Source organism: Dama dama, chromosome 21, assembly GCF_033118175.1.
Source record: "Dama dama isolate Ldn47 chromosome 21, ASM3311817v1, whole genome shotgun sequence".
NCBI lineage: Eukaryota > Metazoa > Chordata > Mammalia > Artiodactyla > Cervidae > Dama > Dama dama.
In genome coordinates, this window is record NC_083701.1 from 1573563 (window position 1) to 1590880 (window position 17318).

General features: G+C 63.0%; 1 protein-coding gene across 6 annotated transcripts; it reads left to right on the plus strand.

Moving 5' to 3' along the window:
* The first annotated feature begins 366 nt into the window (after positions 1 to 366).
* Positions 367 to 14102, plus strand: LOC133042419 (zinc finger TRAF-type-containing protein 1). Of its 6 annotated transcripts, XM_061122947.1 has the most exons (5): positions 2794 to 3186; positions 10841 to 11079; positions 11631 to 11842; positions 13158 to 13240; positions 13350 to 13488. In XM_061122947.1, exons 1-4 carry the CDS (start codon positions 2809 to 2811, stop codon positions 13223 to 13225), a joined length of 897 nt encoding a protein of 298 aa, XP_060978930.1. In that variant the 5' UTR covers positions 2794 to 2808; the 3' UTR covers positions 13226 to 13240; positions 13350 to 13488. The 6 variants fall into 6 exon arrangements, with proteins under 6 accessions (XP_060978934.1, XP_060978935.1, XP_060978931.1 ...); XM_061122952.1 differs by lacking the exons at positions 2794 to 3186; positions 13158 to 13240 and adding an exon at positions 424 to 844 and having other exon boundaries at positions 13350 to 14102; XM_061122948.1 differs by lacking the exons at positions 2794 to 3186; positions 13158 to 13240 and adding an exon at positions 2560 to 2623 and having other exon boundaries at positions 13350 to 14102.
* Positions 14103 to 17318: the final 3216 nt, after the last annotated feature.

Below are 17318 nucleotides of genomic sequence, written 5' to 3' on the forward strand. Positions count from 1 at the left end.
TCTTCAGCCCCTCCCCTCACCGCCGCTTCCTCAGCCCCTCCTCTCACCGCCCCTCCCCGCCCCTTCCTTCAACCCCACCTTACCGGCCCTCACTTCACTGCTCCTTCCTCGAGCCCCTTCCCTCCCCCCAAACCATGGACTTGCGCGTCCCTTCCCAAGCTGAGACCCACTTCCTCCCAGCCCCGCCCTTCTCTCACGTCCATCTGGCCCCATCTCTCCCCGGGGCCAGACTCCATGGCCCCGCCCCCCCCCCAACCGCTCTAGCCGCCGCTCTTCTCGTTGGTCGGCGCTCGGTCGCCGCAGGCCGGGCGCGAGAGGCGGAGCAGCAGCCCGAGGGCGGTGCGGTGGGCTGGTCTGGGCCTCCAGCTCGCCGCTGCGTCTTGGTCGCGCGGCTCAGCGGCCTGAGGGCTGGGCTGTCGCTCATTCCCGACCGGGTTCCGAGGACGGCGCCTCCCAGAGCGCAGGGCCCTGCACCCTGGCTTGGGTTCCAGGACGCCAGAGATAACGCCCACCCAGCCCCGGCTCCTCACCGCATTTTCCCTTCCCGGCCGATTTAGGCCCTTCTTCCCCAAGGTTGTGGCGTCAGGGCTCCCTCGAGTTTCGGATGAGCTTATAACTCAGAAATGGGACTCTGGAACCTGGGAGTCCTGAAGAGACACCCTTAGGGCTCCCCGTTGCCGGCTTCTACATTCTTCTCCAAAGTTGAGGATCCCTTTCCTGTCCCCTTAAACTCACTACCGCCTGAGGTGTCATGGCCCCCAGGCCAGGGGGCGAGTGGAGCTCCACCCTGTCCCACCTGGCGCTGGGAGCAGTGTCTCTGCACGCAGCCCTGAGCACTGCCCAGGTGAGTACATTGGGGCAGGGCAGGGGCGTAGCCTATTCCCAAATTCCTAGAGGGTGGTGGGAGGTAAGTGTGTGGGCCAGGCTTCTGTGAGACCCCCAGACCCTCCCCTGCTTAAAGGGAGGTCCTGACCTCTTTTACCCACATTTCCCTTCCCTGTGTTGACAGGCAAATCGAGGGGCCGCTGCTGGTTTCTTGCTCCAGGCCCTGGCCGCTGCCACCATGCTGGCTTCAGGGCTGGGCACGGATGAAGACTGTCTTGCTGGAGCCTGGGTGGCCACTGTCATTGGCCTGCCCCTTCTGGCCTTCGACTTCCACTGGGTGAATGGGGACTGCTCCTCCGCCAACCTGCTTCTGGGAGGAGGCATGGTGCTGGCAGTGGCTGGCGACCACCTTGGTGCTGAGGGCCGCTCTGTGGCTGGTCAGGCAGTGGTGCTGGTGGTCGCAGTGACTATCCTCATTGTGGCCGTTTTCACAACCAACTCTTATGGAATGTGGGGGGGTGTGATGCTGGGTGCTGCAGGTCTTCTGAGCCGGCTGGAGGAGGACAGACTGCTGCTGCTCCTGCCAAAGGAGGACATCTGTCGCTGGGCCCTGGCCGCGGGCAGCTGGGCCTACCACCGGGCCCTGCACACACAGCGCCTACAGTGGGAGTGATGGCTGGAGACTGCAAGGCGAGGCTTCTGCCCAGCTACCACCTTCTTGCGAGTGATAAACTCTCCTTCCTAATGCCAGCTTTCTGCAGATTGACTGTCTCCCTCTCTGGCTCAGTGTGAGGACTTGCCCAAAACAAAAATGAGGGGGACCGGGTCCCAGGCACGTTCTCAGGCTTGATTTTGGGCAGGCCATGGTTGTGGATCCAGAGAGAGGCTTGGTCTCCAATAAACCTTAGGGATTTAGCAGGAATATGGACTCTGCCTCTTCTTTAGCCAGGTTGAGGAGTCCTGCAGTGAACTTCGTAAGGCTCCCAGGGCAGCAACTGGTTTTCCTGAGCAAAAGAAGGCAATGTGCGGGAACCAGCTCTGGGGGTCTCCCTCAACTTGGCCTGACGGCACTGTTGTCAGGAGGGCCCCTGGACTGAGAAGATACAGCCCTTGCTCTCCTGGGACCTTACAAGGTCTGGCTGGTGGTCCTCTGAGGCAGTGACCTTCACTGGCCGCCGGCTGGGATGAAGGCAAACAAGGTCCATAGCTGTTCACAGAAATGTACATCCCTTCCCAGGGCTGACTCAACCTCTACCCGTTTGCCCTTCGGCCTGTACAAGTCAAGTCCTGATTTCCTAAGACCCTCGCTTTCCTTAGTAGACCGCTCTGCACCTCCGAACCCCCGGGTTAGGAGACAGGATTGGGCAGAGGGAGAGGTGGCCGGCAGTTTCTCACTCCGGTGAGCTAGGCTAGAGCCCGGCGCACGCAAGCCTGGGTGTCTGGGGACAAAAGCGCAGAGACATGTAGACGTGGGAGTCCAAGGTTGCCTTCCGTGCCCGGGCACCCAAAGCGTGTGGTCCGGACCTGGAGTGGCGGAAAGTATCTTGTTCACCTGGTACTTGACGCCAGGACTTCCCCGCCCTGGTGAGCACCCCTTTGCTAGTCGCCCGAGACCCCGCCCACTTTCTGCAGGGGTGGGTCCTCGCGCGCCTATTGGCTCTGGACGACTCGCTGTCTCGCCCGAGAGGCCTTCCCATTGGTCTCACGCAGCTCACGTGACTGGGAGAACGAGGGGGCGTAGGCGGTGGAGGAAGGTGGGGGAGAGCGCAGCGAAAACAAAGATGGCGACCGCGCCGGGGTCGGTGGCCGCGGCGGCTGCGGGGCTACGCGCGGGCCAGACCCACTGAGGCGGCGGCGCAGGGAGCGGGGCTGCGGGGTCTCGGCGGCGGCGGCGGCGGCGAGAGGGCAGAGGGAGCGCGCGGCGCCCCTAACCTCCAGCCGCGGGAGCGCGCCGGCACCCGCCCGCCGGGCCGGCCGGCCGCGATGTCCGGCGCCGAGGAGGCTGGCGGAGGCGGCCCGGCCGCGGGGCCAGCCGGCTCCGTGCCGGCCGGGGTCGGGACCGGGGCCGGGGTCGGGGTCGGGGCCGGGCCCGGGGCGGCCGCGGGGCCGGCGGCGGCGGCGGCGCTGGGTGAGGCGGCGGGGCCCGGGCTCCCAGACGAGGCGGGCCTAGCCGGCGCCCGGCAGCTGCAGGAGGCGGCGGGCGACCCCGACGCGCCGCCCAAGAAGCGGCTACGGGCGGCCGAGGCAGCCGAGGCGGCGGCGGCAGCGGCGGCGGCGGGCAGCGGGAAGCTGGAGGAGCGGCTCTACTCGGTTCTGTGCTGCACGGTCTGCCTGGACCTGCCCAAGGCCTCCGTGTACCAGGTAGGGCCGCCGGCCCGACCCCGACCCGGCTCGGCTCCAGCCCCGCCGCGGCCGGCCCCCCGGCACCGCGTCTCCTAGGAGGCCAGGCCGGAGCCCTGGGGCCCAGAGGTGGGACTCTGGCGCCTGTTCGGAAGCTCCTTTCTTGTCCTCTGGCAACTTTTTTGTTTCCTGTTCAGAACCCCTTTTTTTCCTCCTTGTTGTGACTGCCCTTATACCTTGATGGGAACCTCCTGTCTCCGACTTAGACGCCCCTTCTCTTTCCCGCTTCCCCTGTTCTCTTCAGCACTCCCCAGCCCACCTTCAAACTGACCCCAGAGAAAGCTGGCGACAGATGCGGGCTCCTCCCCACTTCCCGGCCTGCTCCCCGCAGCCCTGAGCTCCGTAGGCTCCAGGAGCCCCTGGTCTTGGCTCTTCCTCAAGATTTCTTGTCACTTTCTTTGCAGACACCACCCCCCCCCCCCCGCCCCGCCCGCCCACAAACTTGTCCTCATGCTCGCCTTGTATCCCTTTACCCTTTGCAGTGGAAAAATCCCCTTCCCCTGTCATTTATTTCTGGAAAAACTTTGAGAAGGGAAGGGCTCACGTCCTTGCCTTCGCCCACCCCTACCCTCACTCCTGATATGGATGAACTGCCTACCTCAAGCCCCACAGCCTGGGCCTCTTCCCCAGCCCAGCCCAGCGCCTTCTGGACCTTCTTTGCCTCAGACTGGGCTCCTGCCCGGTCCCTCCTCACCCACAACATGCCTGGCTTCCTAGGCTACGGGCGCTCCAGGAGGTCTGTTGACTTTCTTTATATCATCTGAAGAGGCAGCCTAGTGGCTGGACTCAGAATCCTTAACCAGCTCAAGCCTACCAGAGAGGGTCCTTGTCCCAGGGGGATCCTATTCATGCAACACGCAGCAACAGGGTCACACTCTCGTCCCAGGGTCACTGTGCAGTGTCCTCTCTCCGCTGTCTGTCTTTTCCACACTCCAACCCCCATCTCTGATTTCCCTCCTACAACTGCTTTGAGGAACTCTTGTCACCTTTGTTTGCATTTACAGGAGCTGGACATGACTGATGAGGCCTTGCCCCCTGCTTGCGCTCAAATTGGGGGCTGTGGTGAGAAGGCCATTTTTGTGCTAAAATAACGCAGGGCTAGTGTGGATTGTCATTTCCCAGCCTCTGGATCTCCAGCTCCTTCTTGCTCTGGCAGGTGGCTGCTTGGGATGACCCCAGTGTGCCCGGATCATGGAGAGAGAAAAGAGGAGGCATTGGTGGGGAAGTGGATTGAGTTCCTTGGGAGAGGACACTGGTTTTCCACTCACCTTCCTGGGCTTTAGGAAGCTCCTGGCCAGAGGTCCTAGCTCACGGGTACCACAGGCCTCCTGGCTAAGTACAAATGGGGGTAGTGCTTCTCATAACCCCCTCAGGCTTCGGGGTGCACCTGAGGACCTGTCCTTCCTCTTACCCTTTTTGGTTGCCCGTGACCTTTTGATTCTTCCAGAAGGACTCTTCCCTGGGCCTTGAGTGAGACACTGGGAAGCCAAGTCAATGGTGCAGAGTCCCAGGGGAGTTTGGGGGTGCATCGTCTCTTGTCATGTGAGTGGCTGGAGCTGGACCTGGCGTGAGAGCAGACCATGCGGTGCTGGCTCTTGGTCCCCTCAGTGTAGAGAGCTGCATTTCTGCCTCTGGCTAGAGCTGCTGGTGACCGGGCCTCTGAGCCTGGCCGGTTCAAACCGGCCCACACTGTGCCGGGAGCTGAGGTCTGTCCTGGCCCGGCTGGAGGCAGGCGGCTGAGTAGCTCTGATGCAGGGTGAAGGCACTGCGGCCTTGTGGGCGGTGGCCTTACCCATGACCTCATGGGCTCTGCTCAGTGCTTCCCCAGGAATGGGCCTGCTGAGCAAGGAGAGCCACGGATGGTGCCTGCGCTGGCCCTCTGCCCCACCTCCATCCTTCCCCAGTGACACCGGGCCTTGGCAGGGAGTGAATTTCCTTTCATCTCTAGAGGCTTGAGAAAGCTTTAGAGCATGTGGTCAGTGGGAGAGCCATTGGCTATGGAAGAGTTGGCCAGAGCCCTGCAACAGATCAGAACTCACTTTGGCTCCTCGAAGACTTGCTGTGGGATGGGGGCCCCTGGTGTGGATGCCCAGCTGTGCCCACACTGGAGCCTGGGGTGAGTGGGGCCCTGAGATAAGGTTTCTTGATCGCTCCTTGCTGCGAGCAGTGTTCCAGGTCACCTTCACAGCCACCCTGGATGGGGTCATTGATGGGGGAGAGGTTGAAATGGACCTGGAGCCCTGTGCCATTTTCTCCTGGGAGGATCTGGGCAAGGATGGCATGGGTCCTGCATGTACTACCTTGAAATGAGTGGACGCAGAGCTCTCTGCGTGTCCCTGGTTGGGGCCCACTGCTTGCCATGTCTTCCTGGCCTGGGCTCAGCCTCTCCACTTCTGCTGGCCGTCTTGGTGAGTTACATTGATGGGCTGTCTGGTGTGCTCACCTCTGGTCTTGTGGTATATTTTGCTCTCTGTTCCTACAGGCAACATTTAGCCTGACCTCACCAGGATACATGCCTTGGGGCCGGCACCAGCCGTGCCATGCATCTGAGGGCTGTTGCAGTTGGTGCCCAGTTCTGGGGGTGAGGAGAAGAGCCAGTGACCGTGCTGAGCCCTCATGCAGTGCCCGGTGCTGGAGTGACTGTGTCTCCATAGGCCTCTGGATATGGCTGGGCAAACAGGAACTCGAGAGCATGCTCTCTGGCCGCCAGCTCCTACCTCCGTGTTTCTGGGGAAGCCTGGGTAGTGCGGAGAATAGACACGGTGGCATGCGTGGGCCTGGTCACCTGTCCCTGATGGGAGCCCCTTGCTCACACCCAGCCCGCCACACCACCTGGCTTGGGAATCTTGCTCTGGAGTCAGACCAGGGCGCTCATGCAACTTGTTCTACCGTGGCCTTTGTTAGGTGGGGTCAGGTCAGGATTGCAGCAGGTATGACAGGTGCTGGCTTTGCTGTTCTTATGTGGGTGTTAGATGCATCCTGACAAGGCGTGCAGCCGCTTTCCAGGCTCTCGGGTAGGCACAGCAGCGGGCAGCCAGGTGGGGGGTAGGAGGCCTGGGGTGCAGCTGGGACAGGACAGGAGCTCTGCGCTGGGTGCGGTGGGCAGCGGTGCTGCGCCTGCTCTGCGTGCAGTTCTGGGACCCCAGGGCGCTGTGACCCGGCTCCTCTGCCATCTTCGGGGGAAACACAGCTTCAGCAGGTGGGCCTGGGGTGCTGCCCCCACAGCTGACCCCTGACCCCCATCCCGGCTCTCCCCAACCCTTCACGCAAGGCAGACCTGTCCCTGACCCCACTGATGTCAGCGAAGGCCCTGAGCCACAGACCGGCCTCTGGAGGATGGGCCCAAGAGGCTCTGCCACCCTGACTCAGTTCTCAGCCAGGAGAACACCTGTGCCCCCATCAGGGTGGAGGAGTTGGGGCCTCTGTCACGGGCTGTGGTGCCAGCTGGCCTGGTGCCTAGTCCACTACCTCCGGCCTGAGTTCCCTCCAGTCCTTTCCTCTGGCGCCCCTTCTGCCTGGGGCTCTCTCTGGTCCTTCCCCTCCCGCTCCTGCGGGCCCTGCTGAGGCAGCACCCCGGGCCGAGGCCATCCTCTCCCTGCTGCGGGATGCCTCTCCCGCCCCACCTGCCCGGCCAGTGGCACCATCTGCCCCGGGGGAGGGCTGAGGCTGTGCTGCTGTGCCTTCTGTCCCCAGCAGGCCTCAGGTCAGCCCAGGGCCTCGGCCACCTGGTGGGCGGTTGTGTGGGTGAGAGGCCTGTCAGGCAGGGGTGGCTCCATCTCTGCCCGGGTCCTGGCCAGCATGGGTACCTGCCTTGGGGATCTTGTGAGTGCCTTGCCTCAGCGCCTGTTGACCTGCCCGGTGCCACAGACTCTGTTCGTGGTGATGTTGAAGGGGTCTCCAACGGGGCTGCCCACCCACGTGGCTGGGGGTCCTCTTGCCCAGTGCCGAAACTGCTAGCTCCCACTTTGAGACCCTGTCTGCTTAGCCGTCCACACCAGGGGAAGAGCCAGTCTGTGGACACAAGAAGTTGTGCTTGCTTGAGCTGGCTGTCACTTGAGTTACCATTTGGTCCAGGCAGCACTCCTGGTCCCCACCCAGGTCCCCGAGCCTTGGGGTGGGGGTCCAGGGGCTGCTGGCCCAGAGCTTCAGCCCCGAAACCTGGGGGAAGGTTGGAGTCCTGGCTTGCCCTGAGAAGGGGCCTTCTGTGTTTTTTGATGAGAGAGGTCAAGGAGACCTTGGATGGAGTATGCAGGGGTGTGAGGGGCCATGAGGCCCTACTGGGCCAGGTGATGGGGGCGGGGCAGTGGTGAGGCTCCAGCTGAGCTGAGGGGCACTTAGATGGTTGATGCCTCCACTGCTTGGAGGGTGGGCTGGTCTCGTGAGTCTGGGTTCTGAGCCTGCCTTTACTGGTAAGCAGTGGCGTTTAGGGGGCACCCAAGGGTTTGAGGGGACCATGCATTCCAGGCTATAAGGGCTACTGATCAAGGACTTGATCAAGTACTGAGGGCACTTTGTAAGACCTGCTTTTGTCCCAAGGCCCAGGGCCCAGGGCTTTTCCTCAGGAGTGCAGACACTACCTCCAGCTCCCCCCGGGAAGAGTGGTTCAAGCAGAGGCCTGACCTACACGGCCTGGGTGCACTGGCCAGGTGATGACCTAGGGGGCAGGTGCTAACGCCCCCCTTCAGGGCTGTTGCAGAGGAACTTGGCTGCAGAACCCAGCGGGAGGGAGGGCCTTTGTTGAGGCAGGCTTGTGCCTGGAGCCCTTCCTGAGGCTCCTGGGCAGGGGTGTGCAGAGGCCTGCTGGTGGTGGCAGAGTTAGTTCTGTGCCCTCGTGTGGTCTTGTCATACCTCTGCTGCACATGGTAAGACCAGCTTGTTCTCATTGCAGTTTTTCTTTGCGGTGGGGCGGGTGGCACAAGCTTATGGGATCTAGTTCCCCGACCGGGGGTCAAACCTGTGCCCCCTGCAGTGGAAGCACAGTCTTAACCACTGGATCTCCAGGGAAGTTCCTTTGCCTTATGTGCTTGAGAAAATTGAGGCCCAGAAAGGGAGGTGACCAGTCTATGGTCGTCCTGCCGGTGGTCTGTGGGGTCTGGCCAGCCTGGAGCCCCCTCCCCAACCCTTCCTGTCTCTCAAGTCTTCCTGGCAGGTGGTGGGCAAGCAGCCCAGGCTGGGTGCGGCAGGAGCTGCTCTGTGGCGGGCCCAGGCTCTCCGGGGCTTGGCCCTGGCAGTTGTGTGGGGCACTCCGGCCTGCCCTGGCTGGTGCTGTCCATCAGAGGCTTGGCACACAGCCAGTGCTGGGCTGAGCCCTCTGAAGCCCAACTTCTGGCTGGGCAAGAGGCCCGCTGCCTCGGCCAGGCCTGTGTTCAGAGTCGGGTCTTGCTCGGGGGTCCAGGGGGTCCTGGATGTGGGGAGGGCTCAAGTGTGGTAACTGCAGACAGACCAGCAGGCAGGTCACCCGTTGTCCCCCCAGAGAGTGTCCCTCGGGTGGCTGGTAAGGGACTACCTCTGGGTGTGTGCTTCTTCCTCAGCCAGGCCAGCAGCGCTGGTGTGCTGTGTTCCATCTGAGAGCTGAGCTCTTAGGGCTGGAGGGGCCGTCACCCCATCTCCCCAGAGGCCAGGAGAGGCCTGGTGCCTGTGTTAGGTCTGGAGGCTCCTGGGGGCCGGACGGGAGCTGGCCTGGAACAGGGTTGCTCCTGTAACCCCCGGGTTCTAAGGGGAGGCCTGCAGGTCACCCTGTCTGCTCCCGAGCAGTGGGCTTTCAGGGCAGGGCCGGGAGTGAGCGGTCACACACTGGGCAGCCTTGCGTCCCTCACGAGGTCCCTGGACCCCATCCCGAGTCTCTTGCCCTCAGGCCCACGCCCTGGCTGGACCACCAGAGACCAGAAAAGTCAGCTGGGCCGGGCCTAGCAGCAGCTGTTGCTCTCCACTCAGACCCTTGGGCTCTGCCTCAGGGCATCTAGAACTAACGTTGGCCACACAAAGTATTGTGGGGACCCAGGCCCTGGGGTCTCAGCGGCTGGCCTGGCTCCCTCCCTGAGTTGCTGGGCAGGTGTGTGCTGCCTTGCCTGGCACTTCCTCCCGTGAGTCAGCGGTCAGGTTAGCAGGTCCTGTTTGCCTCTCTGCCTCTGGAGGCCACAGCGACTGTCTGTGTGGATGTGGCTCAGTGCAGCCAGGCCCTTGGGCCCACCCGCGTGGGGGCGTGGAGAACACTCCCGACCTGGGCTTGGCGGCAACAGCCTGTGGTGCCCGGACCCCACTGTTCTCTCCACTCAGATCTCTTTGGCTTCTCCACGACTCGGGGTGGACGGAACAGATTCCTTTTCTGCCCTGTCTGTTCTTGGCACCAGCCTCACCCCCACCCTCAGCCAGTCCGCATATCCAGAGCAGACCCTGCCAGGCTCCCCCATCATCTCACACACTTTAACCTTTCACCTGACTTAGAAATTGAGATTTGAGTGCGGCTGATCTACGGCACTTGTGTGGACCTGAGTTCTGTGTCTGAGGCCTTTGTCCCTGGCCCTCTGTCAGCCCTCAGCACATAGTCCCCTCACCCACTAGACCCCAAACATGGCCTGCGGGTGCTGAGAGCTCACTCAGCCTCCTGCAGGCCTCAGCTCCGTGCCTGGACCCTGGAGCGGTGGGATGGAGGCTGGTGTTCACTGAAGACCCATCTTTTGTGGGCCTGGCCTGGTAGTAGCCCCAGTTGTCTCAACTGCGTTGCATCCCACTTGGAGAAGGGTCCTGGGCCCCAGGGGAGCTGGTGGGCACACTGTCCACCTGCTCATCCTCTGCCCTGGGCATCTCGCAGGGGAGGTGGGTGCGCGGTGGCGGGGGCACCACACTCCCTCCCAGGCTCAGCGACCACCCATTGTGCCCCAGAGGACATGGCTTGTCTGCTCCTGCACCTCTGGTTCCCTTGTGGGCCTCTTCTACCCCAACCCTGTGAATCCCTGCAGACCTCAGCCCACAGCCTGTGTGTGTCAGCGGCACCAAGTGGGTGCTCTGGGGATATGTGGAGCACCCTCCCTCAGTGAGGGAGCTGAGCCACAGCCCTCTGTCCACACACCAGGCCCCCAGGCTGGAGGGGGGGTGGACAACCGCAGCGTTTGGGCCTTGGATCCACAGGCTCAGAAAGGGAGGGGCCAGCTCCGAGGCCGAAAGCCAGCAACCCCCTGCAGACGCGCTGCCCTTGTGCCTAGCCCAGACTGAGGGCCTCCCCATCTGCCCAGGCTGTGCTGCCAGCCATCAAGAAAGCCGCTGGCAGGAGCCAGCCCCTCGAGGGGGCGGCAACTGCCTTGCCACCTGTGCTGGCCCAGGAGGCCAGTATGGCGGGGCCTGGGTGAGGGCACACCTGCTGAGGGTGGGAAGCTCACCGAGAGCACATGCTCTCAAGGCGTCCCCGAGTCAGGCTCTGCTGGCGGCAAGGGCCTCCTCGAGACCCGCCCTCCCCACGGGGCTGCGTGGGCTCCAGAGGCCAGCCCTGTGCTTGTCAGACCGCTGCCTGCCCACAGCCCCTGCAGGTGCAGCCCTGGGAGGGGCCGGCCGTGGGGCGGGTGTGCCTCTGCCTGGTCCCGCAGGTCCGTGAGCTTCATCTCCCTTTCCTTCTCCGCAGTGTACTAACGGTCACTTGATGTGCGCTGGCTGTTTTATCCACCTACTAGCAGATGCCCGGCTGAAGGAGGAGCAGGCCACGTGCCCCAACTGTCGTTGCGAGATCAGTAAGAGCCTCTGCTGCCGCAACCTGGCCGTGGAGAAGGCCGTGAGCGAGCTGCCCTCCGAGTGTGGCTTCTGCCTGTGCCAGTTCCCCCGCTCCATCCTGGAGAGGCACCAGAAAGAGGAGTGCCAGGACAGGTGAGCATCTGGACAGGCTGGCCTGCCCACCTCCAGGCCCTGGCAGGGCGGGGTCAGTGGGAAGCTGCTGGGACAGGCAGGAGGCCCCACAGACGGGGCTTAGATCTGCATCCGGCAGCCTCTGGAGTCACCCTGGTCCTCCAGGGTTCCTCATGGCCGTGTGGTGACTTCTTTCTTGGAGCCTGTCCTTGGTGTTCCTGGGCCAGTAGAGTGTGGCCAGCCCAAGGGCTCTGGGATCGTGGTGTGAGGGGGTACTGGTTCCCCAGTCCCCTAGGGGGCCAGGCCACTGAGCCTCCCTGGAGCGGAGCAATGCAGGGCTCAGGACCACCGTGGGGGGCCCACCCCGGTGGGTGTAGGTGGTATGCACACCCACAATTCACACATGCCCTGCTCCTTCCCAGGCATTCCTGAGCTCTGACCCCTTCTTGGGGCCGGCACACAGGGTATTTGTCCAGGGGCCAGTTTGCGTGAGCAGGGCTGGGTGGAGGTGCCCCCTGGGATGGCCACCTTGCATGGGCAGGGTGTGACCACAGTGTTCACCGCCTCCCCAGGGTGACACAGTGCAAGTACAAGCGCATCGGCTGCCCGTGGCATGGCCCTTTTCACGAGCTGACGGTGCACGAGGCCGCCTGTGCCCACCCAACCAAGACAGGCAACGAGCTGATGGAGATCCTGGATGAGATGGACCAAAGCCACCGCAAGGAGATGCAGCTCTACAACAGCATCTTCAGCCTGCTCAGCTTCGAAAAGATCGGCTATACAGGTGAGGCGCCCTGCCACCCGCTGCACCCCACACGGGCTGGGGCAGGGCCGGCAGCCAGGAGCCGGGGCAGATGCACCCGGTGGCCAGGCTCTGGACGAGCTCCTGGCGCGTGGGAGGATGCCTTGGGGAAGAGGGCTGGAGGCCGAGCAGGGGGGCTGGGCAGGACCCCAGGGGCCCTTGCATGGCTCTGCAGAGGTCCCTCTCCCTGGCGTCCCCACCCTGGTCCCATGACCCTGGCAACGTGGTGTCCTCACTGAGGGGGGCTGCACGGCCTTGGGACAGGTGGGGTCTCACTGGAAGGTGGGTGTGTCTGGGTGGCTCTGGGAGCTGAGGGCCTGCCCTGCGGAGCCAGGGGCAAGAAGAGCAGTCGTCACGTCGGGTCCTGCCGACAGGCAGTTACTGCAATGGCCGCAGGCTTCCTGAGGCCAGTGAGAAGATGGGCAGGGCCAGGGCTCCAGAGCGAGCTGAGGGGGCCCAACTCAAACCGCAGAGCCGGGAGTGGACGCCCAGGGATGGGCAGGCTGGACTGCGCCCAGGCCGGCTGGATCTCCTGGGCTCTCCCGGTCACCACCACTGCGTTTGGACACTCTGGGGAGCAGGAGTCAGGCCAGAGCTCGCTCTAGACAGAGGATGGCAGGAAGCCTGTGCTTGCTGGAGCTCACGCCAGGCGGCCAGCTCCACGTCAAGGGCAGTCAGGCAGCAGTCAGACCGTGCTGCCTGGGCCGGGCCTGCCTCCGTGCGGGCCTGCGGAGGCCCAGGGAGCCAAGGGCCTGGCCTCAGCAGCAGAAGGCTGTGGTCCTGGTTAGTCATAGCCTCGGCTGCCGTGGTGGGCACCGTGTCCCAGACCACCCAGGCCAGGCCTGGAGAGTCGCTGTGGACCGAGGCGGCGTGACTGCGGCGTGGCCGGGAAGGGAGGACTGGCCGCCTCTGCAAAGGGACTTGCCGGCCGCGGGCTCTGCCGTGAGGACTGTGGCGGCGGTCACCGCCGACCGGGGGCCCTGCGGCCAGCTGGCGGAGCCAGGACTGGGCCCGCCACGGGGCTGCGCCTCGAGGCCCAGCATGGGCTTGGGGGCCATGTGCCAGCCCGGCCGCTGGCTTTTCTGGCAGCTCTGTATCGGAACCAATAAAGTGCACTTTTTCACAGAACTGCATCCTGTCTGTGTGTCTGCTTACCCCAGCCCCCTGGGTGGGGCCGCTTCCCCTGCAGGGCCCCGGGGAGGAGAGGAGGGGCCAGTGGGGGTCCGGCCACGTCGGCCACTCTCCCCTCGCAGCCTCTGGGCTCCCTGCCGCTAACGAGTGTCACTTCTGTTTGTAGTTGTTCCCCCAAAGCTTGCGTGCGCCTTCGTTTGCCCCAATGGGTTTGATTTGCCTTGTGACAAGTAGAGCTGCCGTGTCTGGGTAAGTTGCCTTCCTCCCTGGCCGAGCCCTTCTCCTCGGCCGGCCGGGAAGGCGCCACCCTGGCCCTGCCCCCTCTGACCGCCGGCCCCCGGCCTGTCTGTCTCCACAGAGGTCCAGTTCCGGCCGTACCGCACGGACGACTTCATCACGCGTCTGTACTATGAGACGCCTCGGTTCACGGTGCTGAACCAGACGTGGGTCCTGAAGGCACGCGTGAACGACTCGGAGCGCAACCCCAACCTTTCGTGCAAGCGCACCCTCTCCTTCCAGCTCCTGCTCAAGAGCAAGGTCACCGCACCTCTGGAGTGCTCCTTCCTGCTGCTCAAGGGCCCGTACGACGATGTGAAGATCAGCCCCGTCATCTACCACTTCGTGTTCACCAACGAGAGCAACGAGACGGACTACGTACCGCTGCCCATCGTCGACTCTGTGGAGTGCAACAAGCTGCTGGCCGCCAAGAACATCAACCTGCGGCTCTTCCTGTTCCAGATTCAGAAGTAGGCGGCCCTGCCCACGCCCACTGCCGTGGCTGCACCGCACCATTGCCCATCTCAGTGGAGAAGGGATGGAAGCGAACCCTGGGACGTCTGCATGCGTGTGCGAAGGTGGGAGCCCCCTCGCCCTCTGCCCCACCTCCTCTGTCCTGGGCGCCAGAGGCTGGGCCCCTGAAGAGGAGACACTGCTCGGGGACCCAAGGGGTGTGGCGTGGCTCAGCTGCCTGGCCCCAGCCCCCAGCGTGCAGTGGGCCCCACGCCTGCTCTGGGCTGCATGGCAGGCCACCCACAGCTCCTGGGCCGGGCTCGGGGGCACTGACCACAGACAGCGTATTTGATTGCAATTAAAAAGGCACCCTTGTTTCCTACTTTCTGTTTTGTTCAAGAGGAAGGCGTGGCTATAGTTGGACAGGACGGGGTCTTCAGTTTGGCCAGGGTCAGAGCCCACCCCCCAGGAGAGACTTGGAGTCACTGCCTGCTCTGTCATAGGCTTGGGGGAGTGAGCAGTCAGTTTCCCCAGCACACCCACCCCCAGCTGCTCCAGGGAGGCAAGACTTAGCCACAGGGCTCAGCAGGCTCTTCGGATTGCAGGGTGATTTTGTCTCTTCCCAGGAAAATAAACCCTTTACGGGTTCTTGTCTAAATTACACAAATTTAGCAAAAGAGAATCTATCTTCTGTATTCAGTCTCAAGGACTCAGTGTCTCCAGGCCATGAGGAGAGTTTTGGGGTGTGCTGGCAGCGAGTAAGCCTGGCTGGCTGAAGGTCTGAGTGGTCCAGCTGCCCCCAGGCTGCTCTCAGGGACCATCCGCTGGTCCTGTGTCCAGTGGAAGTCAGTGCTGGGCAGGGTGGTCCCTCCCCCAGGGAGGTGGTCCCTCCCCCAGGGAGGTGGTCCCCTGGGGCACAGGCCTGTGGCCCTCTCGGAGGGAGGAACCCTGCCTGAGACCCCAAGACCTGTTTGTGAAGGGGGCGCGGGCCCTGCTGAGACCAGGCTCCCCGCACTCGTGGCTTCAGTACCAAAGAGCTGGTTCCCTCCCCCCAGGCCAGCCCACCCGGGCCTGGAGCAGAGCCTGCTGGCCTGGCCCCCGCTGCAGGCTTGGTGGGCAGGGCTGCCCTGGCCTGTCTCTGGGGGCTGCTCTCTCCTGGCCCTCTGGTGGGAGCTGAGCAGAGGGGTGAAGGAGCTGTGGCATACAGCTTGAGCCCAGTTCCTAGTGGCTGAGGCAGTTCTCCCAGACCCAGGGCTCCCCTGTTCCCCACCCAGGGCATGGTGCTGGCAGGAGATGACTCCTGCAAGGCCAACTCAGCCTTGCCTCCCCTCCACAAAGAAAGACTCCACCCCAGTCACACCCTGCTGTGGTCCCACTGCCCTCCAGGGCCGGCCCCCACCTGCCAGTGGGCACAGGCGAGGACATTCAGGTCCATGCAGGCTGCGTCTCCTGTGTGTGGAATGGTGCCATGACACCATATCAGGTCTTTTGGGGCCAAACACCCTCTCTGTGGGTTCCAAAGTGACCATATGGGGAGTGGGGGGAGGACAGGGCGGGCTTGCCTGGTCCGTGTGTGTTTGGGTGCCTGTGTGAAGCTGAGGCAGCAGAGGGTCAGGCCGCCTGGCAGCTCTCCTGGGTGGGCAGGTGAAGGTGTGTGACGGAGGCGAAACCAGGGCTGGGCGAGCCGCGCTGTGTATGTGGAGAGGGCCGGGAGGAGCGGCACTCTGCCGCCCCAGGTCAGCTGTGCACGGAGGGGCACAGCCCAGGAGCTCCAGCGGCCTGAGAGCCAGCACTGGTGGGGGGCTGGTGCCCAGGCAAGGCCCTCCCTGTAGGGGTGTCTGGGGATGCCCGAGACTACTAATCTACCCCACGGCCCCACCCTGTGACAGTCACCTCAGCAGCTGAGCCTTACAGCCTATGGAGCAGGGCACCCTGGGACACTGTAGTGTGTTCTTGGCCACCGACAGAGGCTGGTGCCTGCTTGTGGCATCTCGCCCGGAGTCACTGGTTTACTGGAGGGTGTCCGAGTCATGTTAGAAAGGAGAAGGCACCAGCGGTCTGTCTCCAGGATCCCAGTCCATCTTAGTATCCTGAGCTGGTGAGGGTGGGGGTGCAACCTCAGCAGATGTGGGGGCAGGCCTGGGGGCACAGGTCAAGCCCCACTTCCCCCTCTCACCCCACTTCCTTTTAAACACTACATTTCTCAGCCCAAAGTAAGACATTTACAAAAATAATAAAAAATAATTTTTTAAAAAGAGGAGTCAAGAGGTGTTTTTACAACATACTATGTTGCTTTTGTGGTCTATAATCTCTCGATATTTTCTGTCTGTATCTATAGTTTTTAAAAAGTTCCAAGCCAAGTTTTGTTTGTATTTCCTTACAAGACAGGCTCACCAGTGGGCCTCCCAGCCAGGGGCTGAGGCTGGCCACAACCCTCAGTCTCCCCACCCCAGGCCCCCAGCTCTTGCTGGCAGTGCCTTGGATGCGCATCCCTGTCTGATGGGTGGGGAAGGCCAAGGCTAGAGAAGCTGGGTCCTCTCTCAAATGGGATCAGGCCCAGAACCTGAGCTGCCCTGAGGATGCTGGTGCTGGAGGGCTGGAGGCACAGAGGGGTCAGGAGGTGCCCTCCACGCTCAGCCTGTTCAGCTGGGGCAGTCTGTTCCCACGGCTTGACTCCCCCCATCCCCATCCTGCATCTCACTGTGCCCCTGGAACCTCACAGCCCACCTGCCAAGCATCCACCTTGGTTTCCTGCCCCCCTGGGATCCACGTTGGGGAGGGTAGGGGGCAGGGAAGAGCAGCACACCCTTAGAGGAGGCTGAGAGGAGGCCCTCCTGCAGCTCCTCAAGCTCAGCCTCAACCCAGCCCTGTAGCCACCCACTGGCCCTGGGCAACCTTCCCTGGACCTGCAGACCAGCTGCCCTCCATACAGCTCCCTCCCCAACAGGCCTTGCTGCCCATCCACTGACTGAGAGTTTTACCCCATTGGGTGTGATTCCATTTCTGATTGTTTGGGGAGCCCGCCAGGCTCCTCTGTCTATGGGATTCTTCAGGCAAGAATACTGGAATGGATAGGCATTCCCTTCTCCAGGGGATCTTCCTGACCCAGGGATCAAACTCAGTTCTCCTGCATTGCAGGCAGATTCCTTATGGTCTCAGGGAAGCCCCATTTCATTACATTTGCCTCCCAGTCCTTCCAGGCCTCCTCTAGGGCCTTTGGGGCGTCAGCCCTGGCACCTAGGGCCCAGGGGCCCGCAGTGGCAGCGGGGACAGAGAGCCACACGGCCTAGCAGGTGTTTGGTTCTCCAGGCGTGGGTAGAGGACGGGCACGTAGAGGCCGCCAGGGCTCCCCACGCCCCGGATCTCCCGGCTCTGAGGCCACAGCGCTCCAGGCTCGAATCCTGCCCCCTTTACCTCTCAGCACATGACGGTTTTGCAGTTTTATCGAGCGCACGCGGAGTTTTCCAGGAATACAACGGTCGAGCACACCGAGAAGTTCAATTCATTTTGGAACTCAACACCCCCCTCCCGCCGGCAGGACTGGGGGTCGGAGTCCCCGCGTGTGAAGACTGCGGCGCGTTCGCGGCTGATGCAGTTT